Consider the following 27,813-nt stretch of genomic DNA (forward strand, 5'->3'; position numbering starts at 1 on the left):
GGATGTCTAGGGACTTAAAGGGGAGGATTAAGAAAAAAAGAGACGCTTATACTAATGGCTAAATACTTTAGAATCTTTAGAGGAAAAGAGAAAGTTAAGAGGGAAAAGTGAAAAGGATATTAGGAATGCTAAGAGGGAGCACCAGAAATTCTTGGTCAGTAAAATTAAGGAAAACCCTAAGATGTTTTATAAATATGTTAAGATTAAGAGGACAACTAAAGGAAGGTTCGGGCCTATTAGAGACCTTGAGGGTAATCATTGTGTGGAGTCGGAAGATGTTAATAGGGTTCTTAATGAATACTTTGCATCTTTTTTCCACAAAGGAAAGGGGTAATGCAGATACTGCTATCGAGTAGGAGTATGATATTCTGGATGAAATAAATATAGCGAGAGAGGAAGTTTTAAGGGGTTTAGCTTTGAAGGTAGATAAGTCCTCAGGCCTGGATGAAATGCATCCCAGGCTGTTGAGTGAAGTAAAGGAGGAAATAGCAGAAGCCTTGACAATCATTTTCCAGTCCTCTTTGGATCTGGGGATGGTGCAGGAGAATTGGTCGTGTAGTACACGTGTTTAAGAAGGGAAAAAGGGAAAAGCTGAATAATTACAGGCCTGTCAGCCTAACCTCACTGCTGGAAAAATTATTGGAAAAAAGGTTAATGCCCATGGGAGACAGGGCAAAATGTCAAGTTGGATCCAAAATTGTCTTGGAGGTAGGAAGCAAAGGGTAATGATTGATGGATATTTTTGTGACTGGAAGGATGTTTACAGTGGGATTACGCAGGGCTCAGTACTGGGTCCCTTCCTTTTTATGGTATATATCAACAATTTAGATTTGAATCTAGGGAGTATGATTAAGAAGTTTGCAGACAACACTAAAATTGGCTGTGTGGTTGATAATGAAGACGAAAGTCATGGGTTGCAGGAGGATATCAATCTACTGGTCAGGTGGGTAGAGCAGTGGGAAATGGAATTTAATTCGGAGAAGTGTGAGGTGATGCACTTTGGGAGGGCTAATACGGAAAGGTTATACATATTAAGCGGTAGGCCACTTAATAGTGTAGATGAATAAAGGGATCTTGGAGTGCTTGTTCACAGATCCCTGAAAGTAGCAGGCCAGGTGGATATGGTGCTTAAGAAGGCATACGGAATGCTTGCCTTCATTGGCCGAGGCATAGAATATAAGAACAGGGAGGTTATACTTAAATTGTATAATACTTTGGTTAGGCCACAGCTGGAGTACTGCATGCAGTTCTGGTCACCATATTATAGGAAGGATGTGATTGCACTAGAGAGGGTGTGGAGATTTATTAGGATGCTGCCTGGAATGGAGAATCTTAGTTATGAGGACAGAGTGGATATGCTGGGTTTGTTCTCATTGGAACAGAGAAGGTTGAGAGGAAACCTCATCAAGATGTACAAAATATTGAGGGACCTGGACATAGTGAATAGTAAGTGTCTATTTCCTTTGTTGGAGGGGTCTATTACAAGGCGGCATAGTTTTAAAGTGGTTGGTGGAACATTTAGAGGGGATTGATGGGGCGCTACTTTATGCAAATGCTTATGGGGATCTGGAACTCGCTGCCTGGAGGAGTGGTGGATGCAGAAACCCTCACCACTTTTAAGAGATGTTTGGATGGGCACTTAAAATGCAGTAACCTGCAGGCTTATGGGCCTAGAGCTGGTAATTGCGATTAGACTGGATGACCTTTTGTTGGATGGCGCAGATATAATGGCAAGTACTGCAGGGAATAGAATACGTCCAGGGTGATCTCCTGGACTAGTGTCGATCGCCTGGATGGGTTGGAGAGGAAATTTCCCAGATATTTTCTCCGTAAATTGGCCTGAGTTTTTATCTGGTTTTTGCCTCTCCCAGCAGATCACATGGCTCCGGTTGGGGTGGAGTGTAGATGTTTTCAGTGTAAGGGGTGAAGCAGTTGTGTGAGGTGGATTGGTTGGGCTGGGTGCTCTTTGCCTTTCCGTCATTGTTCATAGAGTTATAGGTAAACTTGAGGGCTGCTGACCATGGGTGGTGCAGCTCTTTGTTGGCCGGCTCGGACAGGATGGGTTGAATTGGTCTCCTTCTGCACTGTAAATTTCTATGTTTCTATGTTTCTGTCACCCCTGTGCTCGCTGACCTAATTTGGCTCCTGGTTAATCAACACCTCGATTTCAAAATTCTTATCCTTGTATACAAATCCATCCATAGCTTCACTCCCTCCCTATTTCTGTAATCTCCTTGCAGCTCACAATCCCCAAGATATCTGCACTCCTCAAATTATGCTGTCTTAAGTATCCCTGATTATAACTGCTCATCGGTGGCCGTGCCTTCAGCTGCCTAGGCACTAAGCTCTGGAATTCCCTCCCTAAACGATTCCGTCTCTCTACCTCTCTTTCCTCCTTCAAGACGCTCCTCTTTGACAAATCCATTGGTCATCTGCCATAATTTATCAGGCTCGGTGTCAAAAAGTGTTTTGCCTCATAACACTCCTATGAAGCGCCTTGGGACGTTTTATTACGTTCAAGGGTCCATATAAATAAAATTATTGTAGTTGTTATTAAGGACGGCCTTAACAGGCAGCTAAGGCGTCAGTTTCACAATTACCCCAACAGATGGCGCACTTGATTATGGATCGCTCCCACATTACTGCACAGAAGCGTTCGCCGAAATTTTTACTCAAAATCTGGAGGCTGGTAGGAAACAACAAACTTCTGAATCAGAGGTCAAAGTGCTACCAGGTGAGTCAAGGCGGCACATAATATTGCACGTGTGTCACCTGACACTATGATGTTTATTGCGAGAATACATGACACGAAAATAAGACCGAAAATGTAAAATAACCCCACCCCTTGGACAATGATGCTTTCACCCACCAGATAATTTCTCTTTCAACTGAATCTACTGTTTCCACAGAAGAACGTGAACAATATACCAAATGGTAAGTGAAACAAATGAAATGAACTGGTAGCTATTAAAAACATTACTGGACAAAATATTTACGAACGGCACAATTGCTGGACTAGTGATTGAATTGAGACGCTCAGATCTGTATTGTCCCTGATCTAGTTGTCAGCAGTTCCATATTTCTTGCATTTTCCAGTCTTTTACACATAATTTTTTACTCGTTCATCGGATGTGGGCGTCGTGCCAGCTTTGATTGCCGATCCCTAATTGCCCTTGAGAAGGTGGTGGTGAGCAACCTTCTTGAACCTCTGCAGTCCCTGTGGTGAAGGTAATCCTATAGTACTGTTACGTGGGGAGTTCTAAGCTTTTGATCCAACGATAATTAAGGAATGGCGATACATTTCCAAGTCAGCATGGTGTGTGACTTGCAGGGAAACTTGGAAGTGATGGTTTTCCCATGCGCCTGCTGCCCTTGTCCCCTAGGTCGCGGGTTTGGGATATGCTGATGAAGAAGCCTTGGTGAGTTGCTGCAGTACATCTAATAGATAATTTTATGTTCAGTGCATTATCGAAGTAGCTGGCTAGTGCTAAAGCTAGGTGGACCTAAAATTCCTTAAATTAGATGGCATATTCAAATTCTATCCACACTAATCATCATCCTCAAAATGGGTGCCTCCAACCTCACTTGCGCCCTATTCCATCACTCCAGTCTTTCCTACTCCCAATTAATATCTCCTGTATTCTGGCAACGTGTCGTTGTTCATTCTGGGTAAGAAAGATAACTTATTTTACCCTTCTAATCTTCGCCTTTTGTTTCCACATATACTTTCTAAAATTATGGAATTACCATTAACCCTCAAATAAATACACCAAATTTGAAAGTTTTGACCTAAGTCATGGTGGGCGCTATAGTTTCCAGTATAGCAGGCCAATGGCGATCTCCTTTCTGTGTTAAACATCTTGGGAACTCTGCAGTTAAGCACTTTGTTGACTGTTTGCAATCTTGGCCATCTGCATAGTTTTGGTAGTACCACGCCCCATGACTTGATTGTCTTCTGCCAATGGTGGCTGCCAGGTTTCCATCGAAGTCAGCTGAAGTTGGCTCACCCTCTGACATATTTTCTCTCAAATCAGATATCTCAAGGCTGCATTACTTCTCTTGCCCTATACTACCTGCTCCCTTCGTCATACCAGTTTATCTCTTCTTGTGCCATTGTGCTATGCACCCATGAATTTGCTTTCCATCTATGTCTGCAATGCATACAACCTTCATTTGTTTTGTCATCATCATCATACCAGTCCCTCGGAATCGAGGAAGACTTGCTTCCATACTTAAAATGAGTTATTAGGTGGCTGAACAGTCCAATACGAGAACCACAGTCTCTGTCACAGGTGGGACAGATAGTCGTTGAGGGAAGGGGTGGGTGGGACTGGTTTGCTGCATGCTCTTTCTGCTGCCTGCGCTTGATTTCTGCATGCTCTTGGTGATGAGACTCGAGGTGCTCAGCGCCATCCCGGATGCACTACTTAGGGTGGTCTTTTGCCAGGGACTCCCAGCTGTCAGTGGGGATGTTGCACTTTATCAGGGAAGCTTTGAGTGTGTCATTATAACTTTTCCGCTGCCCACCTTTGGCTCGTTTGCCGTGAAGTCATTCAAAGTAGAGCGCTTGCTTTGGGAGTCTCATGTCTGGCATGCAAACTATGTGGCCTGCCCAGCGGGGCTGATCAAGTGTGGTCAGTGCTTCAACGCTGAGGATGTTGGCCTGGTCAACACTCTTGTATTCACTGGAGTTCAGAAGAATGAGAGGGGACCTCATAGAAACGTTTAAAATTCTGACGGGTTTAGACAGGTTAGATGCAGAAAGAATGTTCCCAATGTTGGGGAAGTCCAGAACCAGGGGTCACAGTCTGAGGATAAGGGGTAAGCCATTTAGGACCGAGATGAGGAGAAACTTCTTCACCCAGAGAGTGGTGAACCTGTGGAATTCTCTACCACAGAAAGTAGTTGAGGCCAATTCACTAAATATATTCAAAAGGGAGTTAGATGAAGTCCTTACTACTCGGGGGATCAAGGGTTATGGCGAGAAAGCAGGAAGGGGGTACTGAAGTTTCATGTTCAGCCATGAACTCATTGAATGGCGGTGCAGGCTAGAAGGGCTGAATGGCCTGCTCCTGCACCTATTTTCTATGTTTCTATGTTTCTATGGTCGAGGACGCTAATGTTGGTGCATTTGTCCTCCCAGGGGATTTGTAGGATCTTCCGGAGACATCGTTGGGGGTGTTTTTCCAGCGACTTGAGGTGTCTACTGTACATGGTCCATATCTTTGAGCCACACAGGAGGGCGGGTATTACTGCAGCCCTGTAGACTATGAGCTTGATGGCAGTTTTGAGGGTCTGGTCTTCAAACACTCTTTTCCTCAGGCTGCCGAAGGCTGTACTGGTGCACCAAAGGTGAGGTTGGATCTCGTCTTAGAAACATAGAAACATAGAAACATAGAAAATTGGTGCAGGAGTAGGCCATTCGGCCCTTCTAGCCTGCACCGCCATTCAATGAGTTCATGGCTGAACATTCAACTTCAGTACCCCATTCCTGCTTTCTCGCCATACCCCTTGATCCCCCTAGTAGTAAGGACCTCATCTAACTCCTTTTTGAATATATTTAGTGAATTGGCCTCAACAACTTTCTGTGGTAGAGAATTCCACAGGTTCACCACTCTCTGGGTGAAGAAGTTCCTCCGCATATCGGTCCTAAATGGCTTACCCCTTATCCTTAGACTGTGACCTCTGGTTCTGGACTTCCCCAACATTGGGAACATTCTTCCTGCATCTAACCTGTCTAACCCCGTCAGAATTTTAAATGTTTCTATGAGGTCCCCTCTCATTCTTCTGAACTCCAGTGAATACAAGCCCAGTTGATCTAGTCTTTCTTGATATGTCAGTCCCGCCATGCCGGGAATCAGTCTGGTGAACCTTCGCTGCACTCCCTCAATAGCAAGAATGTCCTTCCTCAGGTTAGGAGACCAAAACTGTACGCAATACTCCAAGTGTGGCCTCACCAATGCCCTGTACAACTGTAGCAACACCTCCCTGCCCCTGTACTCAAATCCCCTTGCTATGAAGGCCAACATGCCATTTGCTTTCTTAACCGCCTGCTGCACCTGCATGCCAACCTTCAATGACTGATGTACCATGACACCCAGGTCTCTTTGCACCTGCCCTTTATCTGTCACCATTCAGATAATAGTCTGTCTCTCTGTTTTTACCACCAATGTGGATAACCTCACATTTATCCACATTATACTTCAATGCCTGCTCTTGTTAATAAGAGGCTCCCAAGGTATGGGAAGTGGTCCACGTTGTCCAGGGCCGTGCCATTGATCTTGATGATTGGAGGGCAGTGCTGTGCGGGAGGAGAAGCTGGTGGAGGACCTTTGTCTTATGGATGTTTAGCGTAAGGCCCATGCTTTCATATGCCTCAGTAAATACATTGACTATGTCGTGTTTTGTCGCACAATGGTGAAACACATCTTGATCTTCTACATGCTCTTCCACGGAGAAACAAGAGTCTAATTTCAATGTTACTAATAAAAATATCTTCAGCTGCTCTGCTTGTTCAACTAACTGGTACCTCTGATAACGTCTATATCTTCATCTTATGTTGTCTTGCATCACTAGCTCCCCTGAGCTAAAAAAAAAGGCTTCAATTTCAGTTCCTTTGCCAACACAGCATTTAAGAAGCCTGGTGCCCGCTATTTTTCTGAACAGTTCTTTCCATTCCAACAATGCCTAATTCTCTAAAGAGCCTAATTATGTTCAAGTCTTGAACAGTAACTCCATATCTGTGAATTTGCTTCTAGGAAATCTCTGCCACTCCTGGACAGGGTACAACAAATATTTTCCATTTGACGATATATTTAGCATTCATTATCTCCCTTTAGTATTACTTTACCTTGCCCTAATTTATCGATGCTAATATGTTCAATTTTGCATTGAATTTTCATATTTTATTCTTCTTAAGTTGCAGACATACGATGGCAGTTATTATTCTTCCTCATTACAATTTCATTGCAAAACTCGCTATCTTATTCAACCTTCACCTTATCCTACAATCTATTGGTTTCTGACTCACAAGCTTAGCTAACCATTACTTCTTAGGTTAATATATTTTTCTTTATACCCATGTGTTGTACTTTAAGCTTTATTGATTGAAATATATGAATGGCAAGGGATAAAGTTTGTAGAAGAATGGGCAGTATTTACAATCATTAACAGTATTAAAACATGCCTATCTAAATTAACTAATACTACTTTCAATGATACGTTGAATTTCCATATTTGGATTTAAAAAAACCTGTCAGTTATTTCGAAACCACAATTCTATCTGATATTAAGCAGTAAAAATCTGGAATTCTCTGGCCCTAAAAGGCCGCGGATGCTGGGATAATTAGACTGAGAGCATAGATTTGGGTTAGGTAAGTGTATCAAGGGATATGAAGTTAAGGTGTGTAAATGCCATTGAGGTACAGAGCAGCCAGGCTCGACTTGAATGAGTGAGCAAGCTCGAAGAGATTAATGGCCTACTCCTGGTCTTATGTTCCTAAAAGTTGGACTCGATTTTTAAATCGTTCGATTACAAGAATCATTAATAAATATACAAAGAAGTTAAAATGTTAAAAAGTTAAAATCTCCTCAGTAATATCTGGCGTGGGAAAAGTCCTTTTGTAGCTACCAGGGGCATAACATTTACCTGAAATGTTTTTGCTGTTGTAAGTTTTGAAAATAAAAGCAGAAGAATATCAAAATACCAAACGAGAAAATTACAAATCTTTGAAGTGTTTGTACAGATTTTGAAGAATATATTTCAAAGCATACAATGACGCTGGTTATGTCAATCTCTATGTATTTTGATTGCACACCAATAAATCGCCCGTTCCTGGAAGGGTCCAGCTTTAAGAATTGCAATATTTAATTATTGACAGGAACTCGCTGTGTCACTGTCTACCAATAAGGAGCTCAGATGCAACAAGAGATCCATTGCCCCTCCCCAACAGAGAAGGAGCAGACTGAAAGAGAACGATCGGTTGCATCCATTTAGATTGTGGAGTCACGTTCGGAGGGATCAAGGTCGATTTTCTGTGCATTCGGCATTTAGATGTATGGAGCAACGCATTTTGTGATCAAGCCAGCTCTTGCGCTGAAACGATTTTGTAGATTTGCACAATAATCCGGCGAGGGTACAATGGCGAATTCACAGAGCAACAACGCCTTGATGCTGGCTGTTATTTTCCTGGCTTGTACATTGAACCTGGGTTTTGGAGAGATTCGCTATTCTATTCCTGAGGAATTGGAACGTGGTACTTTTGTGGGGAATGTCGCTGAAGATTTGGGACTAAACGTTCGACAACTATCAGCTCGGAAATGTCGTCTGGTTTCTGCTGACGGACGGCAGTATTTGGAGGTAAATTTGGAGACTGGCGTCTTATTTGTTAACGAAAGAATAGACAGAGAACTGCTTTGTGCACAAGCCCCAACATGTATCCTCGCTTTCCAAATAATAATAGAAAACCCTCTCGAAATGCACCGCGGGGAAGTGGAGATACTCGATGTAAATGATAATTCGCCCGGTTTCCCGGAGAGCGCGATTGTCTTGCAGATGGCCGAATCCATTGCAGCAGGCTCTCGCTTTCCGCTAGAGAGCGCGCTCGATCCAGACGTGGGGACAAATACAGTCACCGATTACAAGATCAGTCCTAATGAACACTTCGGTCTAAAAGTGCGAACCAGAGAGGATAGCACTAAAATTGCAGAGTTGCTGTTGGAGAAACCCTTGGACCGCGAACGGCAGGCGTCCTTTCAGCTTATACTGACGGCCCTCGACGGTGGGATACCGCACAGATCTGGGACGATTCAAATCAGTATTATTGTGTTGGACATCAATGATAACGCGCCTGTATTCGAGCATGAAGTATACAGGGCCAGCCTGATGGAAAACGCACCCCTAGGTACATTGGTGATGAGAGTCAACGCTGTGGATCGAGACCAAGGCACGAATGCTGAGCTAAAATATTCTTTCACCAATCTTGTCTCTCAGAGAGCGCGTGAATTGTTCATTTTGGATCCGGAAACTGGAGAGGTCAGAGTTCAAGAACTGCTGGATTTTGAAGAAGCAAACAATTATGAACTTGATGTTCAAGCTGTGGATAATGGTTCACCAGCAATTGCAGGACATTCCAAAGTGCTGATCAAACTAATTGATATGAATGATAACGCCCCCGAGATAACGTTGACCTCGTTGTCGAGCAAGGTCTCCGAGAATGCTGCGCCCGGGACAGTAATAGCTTTGATCGATGTAATGGATCGCGATTCTGGAGCGAACGGACAAGTTCACTGTCAGATCCCTACCGAAATGCCTCTTAAACTTCAGTCCATTTTGAAAGGCCATTATAAATTGATTACCAGTGGTGTGTTGGATCGTGAAACCGCCCCTCTGTATAATATACCTGTCTTAGCCAGGGATTCGGGGTCTCCTCCACTATCAACAAATAAAACCATCCAGATTTTGGTTTCTGATGTAAATGATAACGCCCCAAGGTTTTCCCGACCCGTCTACACCGTGTATGTGATGGAGAACAACGCTCCAGGAGCTTCTATTTCCGTAGTGACTGCGTTCGATCCTGATCTGGACCAGAATTCCTATGTTTCTTATTCTTTAAAAGGGAATCTACAAAACTCTCCAGTGTCCACCTACCTCAATGTTAATTCCATGAATGGGACCATTTACGCGCTGCGCTCTTTTGACTACGAGCATCTCAAAACCTTCCAGGTCCAAGTTCAAGCCCGAGACGCTGGAGTGCCACCACTGAGCAGCAGCGCTACAGTGAATGTGATTATCCTGGATCAAAATGACAATGCTCCCCTAATTGTTTCACCTTCAGCACGGAGCGGATCAGCAGCAGGGGAGGTCGTGCCCCAGTCAGCGGATCAGGGGTACTTGGTCACCAAGATAATCGCAACTGACGCAGATTCTGGTCAGAACGCAAGGCTTTCCTACCAGATACTTCAAGCAACCGACCCCACTCTCTTCGCCGTAGCGCGCCATTCGGGTCAAATCAGAACAATGCGAAGCATTTCGGAGCAGGATGAGACCACGCAACGTCTAGTCGTCGTGGTGAGGGACAACGGACAGCCGAGCCTCTCGAGCACGGTTACAATCTTCCTATTAATCTTGGCCAATGTTACGGAAAAAATCTCTGAAACTAGTAATTTAGTCAGTAATCCTGGATATTCCTCCGATCTAAATCTTTACTTAATCGTCGCATTCGGCTCAACTTCGTTTATATTTCTTGTAACCATCGTTTTGTTGGTTGGCGTGAAGTGCCATCAGGACAGAAACATTATTCAAGGTCACTGGGCCCCAGTTTGCTGTTGCCGGCCGATGAATTCGAAGGACATCTTTACTCGGGCACCTGCACCAACAGACCCTTTAAATTATACTGGAACTGCTCAGAATATCCCCTTCCCCGAGTCTTATCATTACTCGGTTTGTTTGTCTCCCGAATCATCGAAGAGCGAATTTCTGTTCCTGAAGCCCTACAATCCACCCGCGCCTCAAGGGCAATGCTGAGTTACAAACATGTGGTAAATTCGAGGGCAATCGTTTCGTCCTCTTGATAAAATGTTCTGATTTACTTAAGTTCGGCTGGAAGTACTACATTTTATTTCCCTTCAACCAACTCTATCGCTTTACAGAAGAAGGTTAATGCTGTAATGGGGCGGGTAACGTTTTAAAGAAAATAACATGGCACCCAATAAAACGGTCTAGTTACATGGCAAATATCGGTGCCTTTGAATTGCAATGTGGAGCCGGTAGACCAGAGAAATACCGCTCACTGTAAATCGGTCCAATTAGTAGTTAGCTCGCCAAAGCATTGCTCTGAATATGTTTGCTGGGCACGAGACCAGAGCTCTCATTCCGAGCCACTAATTTTTAGTTAGAAAATGATTGGCGAAATGTCCTTCTCTCTTGATATTAAAAATATTCCATAGAAAGTTATTTTAAGTTACAGGCAGTTCAATGGACTTATACTGGCCCCTTTGTATCAAAGGGATGCCTAAATGTTTAGTTGGAACACTAACGTAGAAGTAGAAATGGAGGCAAAGATACATTGTAAACTACTCCGAGCAGAAGACCGTTAATATGGTATTGATAGCGATTCATAGTCTCGGATCTGTAATTCCTTTCACCTCAGTTGTTTCTTCGAGTTACATCGAGTCTACAACACAGAAACAGGCCATTCGGCCCAACTTGTATATGCTAGTGTTTATGCTCCACACGAGCTTCCTCCCACCGCTCCTCATTTCACCCGATAACCATATCCTTCAATTGCTTTCTCCTTCATATGGTTATCCAGCTTCCCCTTAAGTACAGCTTCCACATTCTTACCATTTTTGTGCAAACAAGTTTCTCCTTAATTCCTATTTGGATTTATTCGTGACTATCTTATATTGATGACCTCTAGTTTTCGACACCCCAACGGTGGAATCTTTCTCTGAAACCCTTTCAATATCAGGTCACCTCTCAGCCTGCTTTTTTTTTAAAGGAATAGAACCCCAGACGGTTCAACCTTTCCTGATGAGTGTATCCTCTCAAACAAGAATACAATACTGTGGATGCTGGAAATCTAAAATAAACTCCTGCTGAATATTTCCAGCATTTCTCTTTTTATTTCAGTTGATCCTCCAGTTTTGATGAATCTTCATGAATCTGTTGTGCACCTTCTCCAGTGCCTCTACACCCTTGTTATAAGAAAGTAACCAGAACTGTGCACAGTACTCACACAAATATAGAAACTGAAAATAGGTGCAGGAGTAGACCATTCGGCCCTTCGAGCCTGCACCATCATTCAATATGATCATGGCTGATCATGTAACTTCAGTACCCCATTCCTGCTTTCTCTCCATACCCCTTGATCCCTTTAACATGCTCCATATTCTTACCATTTTTATGTAAACAAGTTTCTCCTGAATTCCCATTTTGATTTATTCGTGACTATCTTATATTGATGACCTCTACTTTTCGACACCCCAATGGTGGAAACTTTTTCTCTAAAACACTTTCATTATCAGGTCACCTCCCAGCCTGTTTTTTTTTTAGGGAAAAGAGCCCCAGACGGTTCAACCTTTCCTGATGAGTGTATCCTATACAAGAACAAAATACTGTGGATGCTGGAAATCTAAAATACTCCTTACTCACCAAGGTTCTATACAAGTTGAACATCACATCTATGCTTTTCCATTTTTTCACCGTAGAAATAAACCCCAGTGCTTGCTTTGCATTTTATGGCCTTATTAACCTGCGAAGCTACTTTTAGTGATTTATCTATCTATACCACTCGATAACTTTATTACTCTACCCCATTCAAACTCTTATAATTTAAGCAGTATGTGACCTCATTATTCTTCCCAGCAAAATGACCATCTCACACGTGTCACGTGTCTGTATTGAAACTCATTTGCCAATTGCACCCCCATTCTGCAAGTTTATTAATGCCTTCCTGTATTTTGTCGCATTCTTCCTTTGTTTTAACTACACATCCCACATTTTCTCATTTTAAACTTTGAAATTGTACTTCCGATTTCTGAGTCCAGGTCATTGATATAAATTCTGAACAGTGCTCCCAGCACCGATCCCTGTGGAACATTAGTTCCCATCTTTTGCAGTCTGAGTAGCTGCCCTCATCCCCTACTCTCTGTTTTATGTTTTCTAGCGACATTGCTGTCCATTCTGCTACCTGCCCCCTGACTCTACATAAGCCGACCTTAGTCACGAGTGTACTATGCAGTACCTATCGAAGGCCTTTTGAAAATCCAAATATATTGCATCTTCTACATTAACCGTTTCTACTCTTTCAGTTACTTCTTCAATTAATTCGGTAAGGTTGGTCCAGCACGAACTTCCCCTTTGAAATCAGTGCTGACTACTCTTTATTATATTTTTGGTTTCTAGGTATATTTCTATTATATTTTTGCTTAAACATTCCATTATCTTTTCTATTGCTGACGTTAGCCTTACTGGTCTTTAGTTCCGTGGACTTGTTCTCAGTCCTTTTTTAGATAAAGGACTAACTTTAGCTGTCCGCCAGTCTTCTGGTACTATTCCCTTTTCTAATATGTGTAATATTACCTTTGCTATCTCTTCCCTAACTACTTGTATTATGCACAGATGCAATCTATTGGGACAAGAGCTTTTATCCTCTTTAATTTTGATTAGTTTATCAGTTATCTTCCCCTTTCTATTTTAAATGTCTTTACATATTTTTTGATTTCTTCTAATATCATGCCCCCTTGAAGTCTCCCTCGTAAATACTGAGGCAAAGTAACTATTAAATATTTCTGCCATTTCATTGTCATTACCTGTGAGTTTATCTTATACATCCGTTAGTTTCCCTATCCATATCCTGACTTTTCTTTTGTTAATTATATGTCCGTCGAATACCTCACTATTTATTTTTATATTCCTCGGTAATTACATTTTGTAGTTCCTTTCCACTTCTATTATTTTTTTGGCATTTGTTCCTAAACTCTCCATATTCCCATTTGTCATCCTCTCCTTCATTGTCTATGTACTTACCATAACTCATTTGCTTTAGTTTCAATTTTAGCCTTATCTATTTATTCAGCCATGGTATTTCATTATTGGCTATTAGGTTTTTGTGTGTCTTTGTCTTACTTAGGTCTTTTTCAATCAATATTTTAACCTTATTATATTATAATCGCTATACCCTAGATGTTCCCATGTGCTTACTTTTCTTGTCTGTTCTGGTTCATTTTCCATTACTAGATCCGGTAATAATTTCTCTCTAGTTGGGATTCCTAATACGGAGTAAGGAGAGTCCCGAACACAATGTGAAAACTACATTTCCTTTTCTGCTTTACATACTTATTCTTGCAAGTTTATTTGGGAATAGTTGAAATCTCCCATTATTATTATTCAATCCAATTTAATAATTTCATAGATTTGCCAACACATTTCCTCCTCCACTTCCCTTCCACTTTTAGGTGATCAATTGCTATTAGTTAATTTTTTATACATCACCTAGTCTACTTTAAGCCCCATTTGTCGTTATGAAACTGGTTTAATATTATAAAGTGCATGCACATTGGAATTTCTGAAATTCATTAATAATGCTGCATTGTAGGGAGGAGTTGCATTGACACTTTTTACAACTACTTCCATTTTGTACCAATGCTCAAGTGAAAGCATAACTCCAAACTTGATAGCCAATGCTACGATATAGTTTCCAGGCTGGCAATTTCTTTTGCATACTGCTTGTCTGCTGTCTGATTCTGCTTGGAATTCTCGTGGTCTGTGGAGAGCTCTGTGGATACACACATGTGTGCAAGTGCACAGCTCCACTAAATGTTTTAGGATCACAGATATGATCATCCACGTTGGCAATACATGCGAAAATATCATGGATGAGCTGTAAGATTCCATTGGAACCGCTCAACACTTTTCAATCGAGGTTTGGCACTGCATTGTACTCTATATGGAGGCAAACACAAGCGGTGTGACACGATACCACTCAAGGAGCTCCCTCACATTTTTCCCTCCACTCGACACCACACTAATATGAAAATCAATATAAAATGGAAACTAAATTATACCTCCATAAATCATAGTGATTCTCCAAATACGTACTTTTACTAGTGCGAGGACTAGAAATATGATAACATGTTTTGAAATACTGCTTCTGTTGCGTAGGAGTTGAGTAAGGATGCTTATCTTTATACAGAAATAAATCAATAGTTGGGTTGTAGGAAGAGTAGTTGAGGGCAAGGCACTAGACACAGTTAAGAAGTTAACTGCTTCCACGCAGAGAAACTTGATATCCAGAACGAGGAGACCAAGTAGGCATTTTTTTAATATAGATTTGGCTTCTGATCTAGTGGATAGGGACACAGAAAATCTTAACCCAACTCACATTTCGAAGCATTGGCGACGACCTTGAAGAGAAATGTTACAAAATCAATTGAGCAGCGGCGTCTATAATTGCCTTGGTATTATGGTTGCACACCATAAAAACGCTCATTGCGACCGCCAGTATTCCGGGAACAGCCCAGCTTTAAGAAGGTTGCGTGTCATTATTGACAGGGGCTCGCTGTGTCGCTGTCCACCAATAAGAATCACAAATGCAGCCAGAGATCCATTGCTCCTCCCCCATCACGGAACGAGAGCAGAATCAGAGAGAAAGAGAATCAGTGCTTGCGATTAGGTTATGCGACCAACTGGTGAAGCGCAGAGGGCAATACTTTGCAAAGTCCACAGTTCGAGGTATTGGGAGAAATATTGGAAATACTGGCTCGTGAAATTCACCCGACTACTACCTTACATTTGTGCCTCTGCGAAATAATCCAATCCGGTAACAATGGCGTCTTCACAGAGCAACAGCGCCTTACAATTCATGGTGCTGGTTTTCATTTTCCTGAATTGTGCATTTGATGTGGTTTCCGGACAGATTCGCTACTCGGTCCCCGAAGAACGGGAGCAGGGCGCTGAAATTGGTAATATCGCTGAAGATTTGGGACTGAACCTTCGCAAATTGTTAGCAGGGAAAGGTCGGCTGGTCTCTGACTACAAAATGCGGTATTTGGAGATAAATGTGGAAAACGGGATTTTATTTGTCAATGAGAGGATAGACAGAGACCAGCTTTGTGGATCAATCACTACTTGTGTTCTTTCTTTCCAAATAGTGATTGAAAATTCTCCAGAAATGTACCGGGGTGAAGTGGAGATTCTCGATATAAATGATAATTCACCCAGTTTCCCTGAAAGCACCATTCTCTTGCAGATGGCGGAGTCCATTGCACCAGGCGCCCGCTTTCCGCTAGAGAGCGCGCTCGATCCAGACGTGGGGACAAACACAGTCACCGGTTACAAGATCAGCCCTAATGAATACTTCGGTCTGAAAGCGCAGACTGCAGAGGACGGCACTAAAACGGCCGAGTTGCTGTTGGAGAAACCCTTGGACCGCGAACGGCAGTCTTCCTTTCAGCTGATACTGACCGCCACTGATGGAGGGGATCCTCAAAGATCTGGGGCAACTCGGATTGTCATTACTGTGCTGGACAGCAACGATAACGCGCCTGCATTCGATCACGAGGTCTACAAAGTAAGTCTGGTGGAAAACTCACCCAGGGGTACGCCGGTGATTAAAGTCCATGCCTCTGACCCAGACGAAGGTCCGAATGCTGAGGTAACATATTCCTTCAGTAACCGCGCTTCACAAAAAGTGCAAGAATTGTTCAGTCTCGATCCGCGAACAGGAGAGATTAGAGTTCAAGGAATGCTCGATTTTGAAGAAGCAAGCAGTTATTCAATTGATGTTCAAGCTGCGGACAGTGGTTCACCAGTAATTGCAGGACATTCCAAGGTCCTGATCAAGGTAATTGATGTGAATGATAACGCACCTGAGATAAAGGTGACCTTGGTATCTAGCAAGGTCCCCGAAGATGCTGCGCGCGGGACAGTGATAGTCTTGATCAACGTAATCGATCGCGATTCTGGAGAGAACGGACAAGTTAACTGCCAGATTCCCCAGGATGTTCCCTTTAAGCTGCAAACATCTTTGAGTAACCATTATAAATTGATTACAAGCGCCTTGTTGGATCGTGAAACCGTCGCTCTGTATAACATACCTATCGTAGCCTGGGACTCGGGGTCTCCTCCACTATCAACAAATAAAACCATCCAGATTTCGGTGTCTGATGTGAATGATAACACCCCAAGGTTTTCCCGACCCTCGTATACCGTGTATGTGATGGAGAACAATACTCCGGGTGCTTCAATTTTTGCAGCGACTGCATTCGATCCTGATCTGGAGCAGAATTCCTATGTTTCTTATTCTTTCAAAGGGAATCTTCAAAACTCTCCAGTGTCCACCTACCTCAATGTTAATTCCATGAACGGGACCATTTACGCGCTGCGCTCCTTTGACTACGAGCATCTCAAAAACTTCCAGGTCCAAGTTCAAGCCCGAGACGCTGGAGTGCCACCACTGAGCAGCAGCGCCACAGTGAATGTGATAATCCTGGATCAAAATGACAACGCTCCCTTAATTGTTTCCCCTTCAGCACGGAGCGGATCAGCAGCAGGGGAGGTCGTGCCCCAGTCAGCGGGTCAAGCGTACTTGGTCACCAAGATAATCGCAACTGATGCAGATTCTGGTCAGAATGCACGGCTCTCCTACCAAGTGCTGAAAGCAACTGATCCCAGTCTGTTCAATGTTGGACTGAACTCTGGAGAAATCAGAACAGCCCGAGGTATTTTGGAGCAAGATGCCACCAAACAAACTCTGGTGATCTTGGTGAAGGATAATGGGCAGCCGAGCCTCTCAAGCACGGTTACAATCCTCTTTTCAATTTTGGATAATGTTACTGATAGTTTCTCTGAAAGTAGCAACTTGATGAGAAATCCTGGATATGTCTCTGATGTAAATCTCTATTTAATCGTCATTTTAGGTTCAACTTCCTGTATCTTTCTTTTAACCATCATTTTGCTGATTGGCATCAAGTGTAAACAGGACACTAACATCTCCGAAGAATATAACTCCCCAACTTGTTGCCACAGACTGGGAGATTCTAGCGATGCGTTTAATCGAGGATCTGCACTGAAGGAATCTTTAACCTATACTGGGGCTGGTGAGATTGTTCGCATGCCTGACGCATACCATTACTCGGTTTGTCTGTCTCCAGAATCAGCGAAAAGCGATTTTCTGTTTTTGAAGCCCTGCACACCACCCATGTCTCTAGCCCAATGTTAACTTACAAAGATTTGGTAACATCAAGGCAGGAAGATGTTGCTTGCAACCTTTTGCTATCTATTTACGTGTAGCAGTTCGGGTTGAAGTACCGAAAATTCGTTCCGTTTAAGGATTTTTTTTGGCAGCAGGAGATGGTTCTTGTAATATAACTGTCAGTGTTGTTAATCAAAGGAAATATTGCAAAATAAAAGGCTCCATGATACCACAGCAACATGGCTGATACTGGCATCTGTTCACTGTGAAGGGAAGCCGGCAGACAAGTCATTCTACGAACTACACAATTCAGTTTGTTGTAAGGCCAGTTGCACAAAGGACAAGGGGCATGGGTACCTGAACGCATGGGCAGAATTCCGCTTTAAAGTCTCTTTTTTTAATGGCAACACAAGTTGCCGGAGGCCCCTGTTCCCCCGTACCACTGAAAAGGATTTTGAGTGAAGTTTTAAAAGTTCATAGATTGTCCAACGGAGTCTTATCGCGATTTCCGCATTGATGCGCACCTGATATTGCTTAGCAAAGACACGAAGTTGACAGTATAACTGCTGCCAAAATATTAAATATTAGTAACATAAAGTATAAAATAGTAGTATAATAAAGTATAACATATTTGGGGAGCAGGACAATTGGTATATAACAACGTTAATATGTAAGGGATGAGAAAAGGGTATTTGGCCTTCATAGATCACCCATTTATTACTCCAAATTAACACTGGTTCGTGCAGTGATAGATTACACAGAATTATACAATTTACATAGAAAGCACAACACAGACACAGGCCCTGTCTGTGTTTATGCTCCACAATACCCAACTCCCACCTCTCGTCATCTAACCACATCAGCATAATATTTTATAAATATTATTCGGAAACGGTTGATTTGGCACTGACGCTAAACTGATTGTAAATCGGGGGTTAAGACAGAAGGCCAGCAAAGACTCAATGAGATTTATCGCTTCCAAAATAATTTCAAAAAAGCCGCGATTTTCTGCCCATTAAAATGAGTTGGACCAAAACCACGCCGGCTGGCGCAGAAGCAGAAAACCTACGGTCCAAATGTTATTCAGGGTCTTTACAATTCACTGGTCAGGACACACTAGTCAACATTTACTGTTTGCGTTAAAAAGAAAACATACTGGAACTGCTCAGCAGACCAGGCAATATCTGTGGAGAGAGCAACATCAGTTCGATGACCGATGACCTTTTGTCAGAATTGTTTGGGACCATATTTGGCATGTTCGTGTGACCTTTAGCTGGTTGTTACTTTATTGGCGGTGTTAACACATTGATATTAGGTAGGGCGGTGTCTCCGTTTGAGGAGTCAACAGATGAACATTGTGCGAGGGTTTTGCTCATTTACGATTGGTGCTGGAGGGGTGGGCTCTAGACTTGAAGTATGGAAAGTACGAAGTTGGTAAGGTATCCGTGCAGACGCTTCAGGTCCACAGTGCAGAAAGAATGTAGTTGTAGGAGAAATCAAAATGTACAATGGTACAGATTAAACAGAGGGTGACTTTAAATTAAGCCTGCAAAGTAATAGCAGGGGACATATATTTGAATTAGTGTGAAACTGTTTTAAGGTTTTTAGTAGAAAGGACTTTAGCCAACCAACGTGAAGCATGGATGTGAAGCGGGTTTGATTCTCCCAGAGGCTCAGTGCAGCCTGATATCCCATTGGGGATCTCACCTCCAATTTCATGGTACATTTACTTAATAACTATAGTAGCGGCGTGCAATACTTTCAAACCAATGCTAATGTTCGTTGATGAATAAATACTTCCTAATGTCGCTTTAAAATCACTTCATATTAATTTGCAGCTCTGTTCAGGTTTAATTTCCGTTGCATATTTTGTTTTTCTCTAAAACCACATTTTGTTCTAGGGATGAAACTTCAGTCACCTTATGTCATAGCTCATTCCATTGATATTATGTTGCTCTTTGCGCCTTCATTAATGGTTGTATATGTTCCTCGTGGCTTGTGATCAGCCATAAACACAACCAGAATCTAGAAATTCAATTTGTAGCACCAATCCATAAATCTATACTCATACCACATTCCTCTGTAACAATCACATGGAGGGACCGACCTACCTAAAATAATTTGGTTAAGATTACAATCAAAGTAACCAGCAGGGAAATGCCACAAAACGTGCCAATTATTCGTACACCAACATAGGAAATGACATTTATTTTAGGATCGAATGTGTTCTGACCAGTACATTGTAAAGTTAGAACATTGGTTTATTTGCTTACCTTAGCATTCTTTTTACTTTTATTAAGAAAAGTATTTTGTAAGTATATGCGTGCGTTTCCATATCTGACCAGCATGGACATAATGAGATTTATGTTCTCATTTTTATTTTTACATATCAGGTGTCATTATAGCCTTTTAGTCACACAAGTCCACACGTCAAATCCGTTGAAGTGCAGCTGAACGCTACTATGAGAATTATCACCGGTATGCTTTTAGGGACACCAACACATTGGCTGCCCGTGTTTGAAAACATCACACCTATGCCGTGGATATGTAGTCACCAGAGAATACAACTGTTCCACCAGCAAAGATATGATGATCCAGGCCAACCTGATCAACGTACCACAAACCCCTTTCAAATCTAGAAGGCCATTTTGGACCATCACTGACGAACTTAAGCCATCCCCCCTCAGTCTTGATGACTGCTGGCGAAATGTTTGGATGAACTGCGACATACCAAATGGATTCCATGTAAAGGATCCCACAGTACAACCTGAATGAATGAACAAACGTTCCTCGCAAACAGTGGACAACTATCAATCACCTCTGAACCAGTCATGGTAGTTGCTGCCAGCTTCTCCATAGATGGGAGATTAAAGCACCCCCATCATGTAAATGAGGAGCTCCTAATCAGACCTTGGAGTACAACAACGAACAATGCCCTCAGAGGAAATCCGCAGGCAGCTTACAAGATATCCACGCTGTTATACTGAAAGCTTTGGACTGGATATCTGCATTAGATATTGATACTTAATTTGCTTTTTTGCGACTACAATACGAAAGACGAAGCAGTTATACAATTCACCTCCTATTTATAACCGAAAGCCTTGGCTAAAGCTATAAGCCAAGTCAACTTAGAGTATCTATAATTCGCTCACACAAGTGTGTCATAGAGCAAATGCTTGTTTGCAGAATCAGTGATTTCACAAGACAGAAGATAACTGGTCTACTATTCTTGAAAGAAGCTTAAAATATTCTGATCAAAATAATTAAGGTTGCATTCAAAAGTAATGTTCGATTTCAGTCTCTGGGGAAGGAATACTGAAAGACTTTCACAACGAATGTTCTTTCCGGTAGCAGTTGAAAAATCGGTCATAATTTGAAAATAATTAAGTTAAGACAGTCATTAATAAATTATATTTAAAGGTACAGAACTTCTTCCTTCCCAAACTAAGACGATCACCCAGTGATACGTGAAAAAAAGTATGCTATCGAGGTGATAAAAAATGAAATGGTTTCGTCACATATTTTATACAAGAGAAACGGATGGAAAGTCTCAACATTATAACATAAATTGCCCTTTAAATGATTAATGACGACCTTTAGGCGAAAGATTGTGAAAGGAAATTGACCTTCGCTTATGCCAATATGTGCGTATTATAGTTGCACACTATTAAAAGGCTCATTGTGGTCGATGGCCCTCACATCAGGAAAAATGCAGCTTTAAGAATAACTGATGCAGTTATTGACAGGGACTCGTCGTGTCGCTGTGCACCAATGAGGATCCGAAATACAAGGAGAGATCTATTGCTCCTCCTCCAGCATAAAACGAGAACGGAAAAAGGTCAATCGTTGTCTGCGTTCAGTTTGCGGAGACAACTGTATCAATTCTTTCCGCATTTGGATGTATCGGTCGATATATTTTGTGATTGGGAAGCTCTTGACCTGAATAGACTGCGGGTTGAATTCTGTGGGTCTCCGAAAATATCCCGGTCCGTTAGTAAAAATGGCGAATTCATTGAGAACCAACGCCTTGAAATTCAAGCTGTTGGATATAATTTTCCTGCTTTCCGCGTCGAATCTGGTTTTCGGACAAATTCACTATTCTATTCGCGAAGAAATGGATCCTGGCACTTTTGTTGGCAATGTCGCCGAAGATTTGGGCTTGAACATTCGGAAATTGTCAGCTCGAAAATTCCGACTGACCTCTGCTGACAGAAGGAAGTGTTTGGAGGTGGATTTAGAAAAAGGGATTTTAGTTGCTAATGAAAGGATAGATAGAGAACAGCTCTGCGGACAGATGCCTGCTTGTGTCCTTTCTATTGAAATTGTAATAGAAGAGCCTCTGGAGATGTACCGCGGTGAAGTGGAGATTATCGATATAAACGATAATTCTCCCAGGTTCCCGGAGAGCTCCATTCTCTTGCAGATGGCTGAGTCCATTGCAGCAGGTGCCCGCTTTCCGCTAGAGAGCGCGCTTGATCCAGACGTGGGGACAAACACAGTCACCGATTACAAGATCAGCCCTAATGAACACTTCGGTCTGAAAGTGCAGACTGCAGAGGACGGCACTAAAACTGCTGAGTTGCTGTTGGAGAAACCCTTGGACCGCGAACGGCAGTCTTCCTTTCAGCTGGTGCTGACGGCCACTGATGGAGGAGATCCTCAAAGATCTGGGACAGCTCGGATTGTCATTACTGTACTGGACAGCAACGATAACGCGCCTGCATTCGAACACGAGGTCTACAAGGTCAGTCTGATAGAAAACTCACCCAAGGGTACGCCGGTGGTTACAGTGCATGCCTCTGACCCAGACGAAGGTCCGAATGCTGAGGTAACATATTTTTTCGGTAACCGTGCTTCACAAAAAGTGCAAGATTTGTTCAGTTTGGATCCGCGAACAGGAGAGATTAGAGTTGAAGGATTGCTCGATTTTGAAGAAGCAAGCAGTTATTCACTTGATGTTCATGCTGCGGACAGTGGTTCACCAGTAATTGCAGGACATTCCAAGGTCCTGATCAAGGTAATTGATGTGAATGATAACGCCCCAGAGATATTATTGACGTCCGTGACCAGCAGGGTACCTGAAAATACTGTTCCCGGCACTGTGACAGCTTTGATCAATGTAATCGATCGGGATTCTGGAGAAAACGGTCAGGTGCAATGCCAGATCCCTAAGAACATCCCTTTTAAACTTCAAACACTTTCGAATAACCATTATAAATTGATTACCAGTGGCCTGTTGGATCGTGAAACGGTTCCAAAGTATAACATACCTGTTTTAGCCTGGGACTCAGGGTCTCCTCCACGATCAACAAATAAAACCATCCAGATTTCGGTTTCTGATGTGAATGATAACGCCCCAAGGTTTTCCCGACCCTCGTACACCGTGTATGTGATGGAGAACAACGCTCCGGGTGCTTCTATTTTCAGGGTGACTGCGTTCGATGCTGATCTGGACCAGAATTCCTATGTTTCTTATTCTTTCAAAGGTAATCTTCAAAACCCTCCAGTGTCCACATACCTCGATATTAATTCCATGAATGGGACCATTTACGCGCTGCGCTCTATTGACTATGAACATCTCAAAAACTTTCAGATCCAAGTTCAAGCCCGAGACGCTGGAGTCCCACCACTAAGCAGCAGCGCTACAGTGAATGTGATAATCCTGGATCAAAATGACAACGCTCCCTTAATTGTTTCGCCTTCAGCACGGAGCGGATCAGCAGCAGCGGGGATCGTGCCCCAGTCAGCAGGTCAGGGGTACTTGGTCACCAAGATAATCGCAAGTGACGCAGATTCTGGCCAGAACGCACGGCTCTCCTACCAAGTGCTGAAAGCAACTGATCCCAGTTTGTTCACGGTTGGACGGAGCTCTGGCGAAATCAGAACAATCCGAGGCATTGTGGAGCAAGATGCCACAACGCAAACTCTGGTGATCTTGGTGAAGGACAATGGACAGCCAAGTCTCTCCAGCACTGTTACAATTCTCTTTTCAATCTCAGCCAATGTTACTGAAAGCTTCTCTGAAAGTAGTAACTTGGTCAGAACTCTTGAGACTGTCTCTGATCTAAATCTTTATTTAATCATCGCTTTGGGGTCAACCTCCATTATATTTCTTGCAATCATCATTTTCCTGATTGGCATCAAGTGTAAACAGGATGGAAACATCACTGAAGGCTACAACTCCCCAATATGTTGCTACAGACTAGAAGATTCGAATGATGTCTTTACTCGGAATTCGGTGCCTAAAGATTCTTCCAATTATTGTGGTCAAACTGTCCCCGATACGTCACGTTACATGGTCTGTCTGTCACCAGAATCATCCAAGAGCGATTTTTTATTTCTAAAGCCTTGCAATCCAGCCCTGTCTCAGGAGCAGCGCTAATTTGTTTGAAATTGGCGAAAATGAGGAACAGAAGCTATTTGTAATAATATATGTTTTAAGATGAAGTGTAATAATAGGTTTGTGTGCGCCTCAATCGCCTTTACCATGCCTGAAAAAAGTGCAAACTGCCAGTGTAACAAGTGGCAGCAAATGCAAAATTGCTATTCTCGTAGAGATCTGTTTCAATTTCCAGATATTGAAATTGAAATTAAACATTTTTTCGAATTTGATGTCACCTATTCTTGAAGCAGATAAAAAAACAACTAAAAACACTCCTCGCACAAGTAGGGTTCGGTACTAACGACTGTTAACGAAGGTATGAAACAGACACACTTCCAAAACACGTTTCCTTCTATCGTTGATCTTGGTTGCCATGGCGTGAAAACATGTTTAATTTTAGTCCCCATAATAATTAATTGTGCTTGACTTATGAAGACACTGTTTTTAGAGTCTGTGACTCTCTTTTATTAATAATTCCCATGACCGAGATTCACGATGGCCTACACAATATGTTGGGTCACAGAAAAATTGAGGACATATTTTCGTTGCTTATTACGTTGAAGGAGAATCGATGTGGAATCTCAACATTTTTGCCTAAATTACACTCTAAAGTGGTCTTAACGATTTTGAAAGAGAAATGCTGCAAGAGAATCTACACAGTGGAATTTTTTCAATTAGTACATTTTATGGTTGTACACTATTAAACATCTACGAGAACAGTCTAGCTTTAAGAATTGCTGATGTAATTATTGAAGAGGACTGCTTGTGTCGCTGTGCACCAATGAGAAGCTCAAATGCAGCGATGGATCCATTGCGCCGCCCCCTTCACAGACATAGATCGGAATGAACCAGAAAGGCGAGCAGTCCCTGCGTTTCGGTTGTGGAGGCAAGTTCAGAAGGATAGAGATCGCGTCTTTGTAGATTCGGCATTTAGACATATTGGGGCACGTATTTTGAGATTTAATCGACTACAGGCCTGGTTTTGGAAAAGATTCAAGTCCGGAACAATGGCGAGCTCGCAGAGCAGCAACGCCTCAGCATGCAAGACGTTCGCTTTTATTTTTCTGCTATGCACGGCGCATCTGATTTGCGGACAACTTCGCTATTCTATTCCCGAGGAAATGGAGCAAGGCGCTTTTGTTGGGAATATCGCTGGAGATTTGGAATTGAATGTACGGCAGTTGTCAGCTCGTAAATTTCGGCTAGCCTCTGACGACGGAAGGCAGTACATGAAGGTTAGTTTGGATAATGGGGTTTTATCTCTTCGTGAAAGAATCGACAGGGAGCATATTTGCGGACCATTATCTTCGTGTATTCTTCCTTTCGAAATACTAATAGAAAACCCTTTGGAGATGTATCGCGGTGAAGTGGAGATTTTGGATCTGAATGACAATTCCCCCAGCTTTGCGGACAGCATCATTTCCTTAGAGATGGCCGAATCAATTGCACCAGGGGTCCGCTTCCCTCTCGACAGCGCGCAGGATCCGGACGTTGGAGCAAACACAGTGGCAGCTTACAGAATCAGTACAAACGCGCACTTCGGCCTAGCAATGCAGACATCGGAAGATGGTATTAAAAGCGCCGAGTTATTGTTGGAGAAGCCTTTGGACCGCGAGCAGCAGTCGTCCTTTCAACTGGTGCTGACGGCGATTGATGGTGGGATCCCTCCCAGATCCGGCACAGCTCAGATACTCATCACCGTGCTGGACAGCAACGATAACCCGCCTGTATTCGATCAGGCGATTTACAGGAGCACCTTAACAGAAAACGCAGCCCTAGGTACCTTGGTGATCAAAGTCAGCGCCAATGATTTGGACGAAGGTCCGAATGCCGAGGTAACATATTCTTTCAGCAAACTTGCTTCGCCAAGAGTGCGTGAACTGTTCAGTTTGGACCAACACACCGGTGAAATTAGAGTTGAAACAACGCTAGATTTTGAAGATGCAACCAGTTATTCACTTGACGTACAAGCTGTGGACAACGGTTACCCAGTAATTGCAGGACATGCCAAGGTTCTGATCAAGGTAATTGATGTAAACGACAATGCCCCCGAGATAAAAGCGACATCAGTGTCGAGCATGGTTTCCGAAGATGTTTCGCCTGGAACTGTGATAACTTTGATCAATGTAATCGATCGTGATTCCGGAGTAAACGGAGAGGTTCACTGTCAGATTCCAAAGAACCTCCCCTTTAAGCTTCAAAAATCTTCCAGTAACCGTTACAAATTGGTTACCACTGGATTGCTGGATCGTGAAAATGTCCCTATGTATCACATACCCGTTTTAGCCAGGGATTCGGGGTCTCCAGCACTATCAACAAATAAAACCATTCAGATATCGGTTTCTGACGTAAATGATAACGCGCCACGATTTACCCAAATGTCGTATACCGTGTATGTGATGGAGAACAATGCTCCTGGTGCCTCTATTTTTGCTGTTGCTGCTTTGGATCCCGATACGGATCAGAATTCCCATGTTTCCTATGCCATGATGGCGAATCTGATCCAAGATCTGCCGACGTCTCATTACATCAATGTTAACTCCAAAAATGGGGAAATTTACGCGCTGCGCTCTTTTGACTACGAGCAACTGAAGACCTTTCAGATCCAAGTTCAAGCCCGAGACGCCGGAGTCCCCTCACTGAGCAGCAGCGCTACAGTGAATGTGATTATCCTGGATCAAAATGACAACGTTCCCGTAATTGTTTCACCTCCAGGATCGAGCGGATCAGCAGCAGTGGAGATCGTGCCTCAGTCAGCGGGTCAGGGGTACTTGGTCACCAAGATAATCGCAACTGACGCTGATTCTGGCCAGAACGCACGGCTCTCCTACCAAGTGCTGAAAGCAACTGATCCCAGTTTGTTCAATGTGGGGCTTAACTCTGGAGAAATCAGAACAGCCCGAGGCATTTTGGAGCAAGATGCCACCACACAAAGTCTGGTGATCCAGGTGAAGGATAATGGGCAGCCAAGCCTCTCCAGCACCGTTACAGCTCTCTTTTCAATTCTGGATAATGTTACTGAAATATTCTCTGAAAGTAGCAACTTGGTCAGAAATCCTGAATATGTCTCTGATCTAAATCTCTATTTAATTATCGCTTTGGGTTCGACGACCTTAATATTTCTTGTAACAATAATTTTCCTGGTTGCCATCAAGTGTACACAGGACAGAAATCTTATTGAAGGCTACAACTCCCCAATATCTTGCTACAGACGGGAGGATTCCAATTATACCTATACCGGGAGACCTACGCCGACTGAACCTGTAAATTATACTGGTGTTGGACAGATGGTTCCCGACGCTGAACCTTATCATTATACGGTTTGTTTATCCCCGGAATCATCCAAGACAGATTTTTTGTACTTGAAGCCCTATATTTCACCGTTGCCTCAAGAGCAATGTTAGGTACTGCCACTGTGATATTAAAATAGGCAGAATGACTTAGTTCTGGTTACATATACCGACTTACTGCTATAAGAACTGAGTTGGAATACAAAGTCTTGCTTTAATGTAAATTGTATGGATATCGATAAATAAGCACTCAATCACAAATAAATAATTAATTGAACGAATGAATAAATAAATAGTGAAATGATCTGGGTTCAACCTCTTTTTGTTTTATTTCAGTGATCTCTTGCCACTTATCTAAGAAACCAATGCATTTATTTAACATATTTGATGGTTTAAGCTAGTGCACCTTCACATATTATTGCACACCTCGACGTGATATGGACAG

At 42.7% G+C, this 27,813-nt stretch overlaps 4 protein-coding genes across 4 annotated transcripts; all 4 read left to right on the forward strand.

The window, feature by feature from the left end:
* The first annotated feature begins 8,140 nt into the window (after positions 1–8,140).
* Positions 8,141–10,544, forward strand: LOC139261998 (protocadherin-10-like). Its single transcript, XM_070877166.1, has one exon. It carries the CDS (start codon positions 8,141–8,143, stop codon positions 10,523–10,525), a length of 2,385 nt encoding a protein of 794 aa, XP_070733267.1. The 3' UTR covers positions 10,526–10,544.
* A 4,665-nt stretch (positions 10,545–15,209) lies between these two features.
* On the forward strand, positions 15,210–17,930 carry LOC139261999 (protocadherin-10-like). Its single transcript, XM_070877167.1, has one exon. The coding sequence runs from the start codon at positions 15,330–15,332 to the stop codon at positions 17,721–17,723; it is 2,394 nt and encodes a 797-aa protein (XP_070733268.1). The 5' UTR covers positions 15,210–15,329; the 3' UTR covers positions 17,724–17,930.
* Positions 17,931–21,696: 3,766 nt separating this feature from the next.
* On the forward strand, positions 21,697–24,450 carry LOC139262000 (protocadherin-10-like). The gene has a single exon (XM_070877168.1). The coding sequence runs from the start codon at positions 21,697–21,699 to the stop codon at positions 24,076–24,078; it is 2,382 nt and encodes a 793-aa protein (XP_070733269.1). The 3' UTR covers positions 24,079–24,450.
* Positions 24,451–24,867: 417 nt separating this feature from the next.
* On the forward strand, positions 24,868–27,673 carry LOC139262001 (protocadherin beta-15-like). Its single transcript, XM_070877170.1, has one exon. It carries the CDS (start codon positions 24,873–24,875, stop codon positions 27,480–27,482), a length of 2,610 nt encoding a protein of 869 aa, XP_070733271.1. The 5' UTR covers positions 24,868–24,872; the 3' UTR covers positions 27,483–27,673.
* The last annotated feature ends 140 nt before the right edge of the window (positions 27,674–27,813 follow it).

Source organism: Pristiophorus japonicus, chromosome 4 (genome assembly GCF_044704955.1).
Source record: "Pristiophorus japonicus isolate sPriJap1 chromosome 4, sPriJap1.hap1, whole genome shotgun sequence".
NCBI classification, from domain to species: Eukaryota; Metazoa; Chordata; class Chondrichthyes; family Pristiophoridae; genus Pristiophorus; species Pristiophorus japonicus.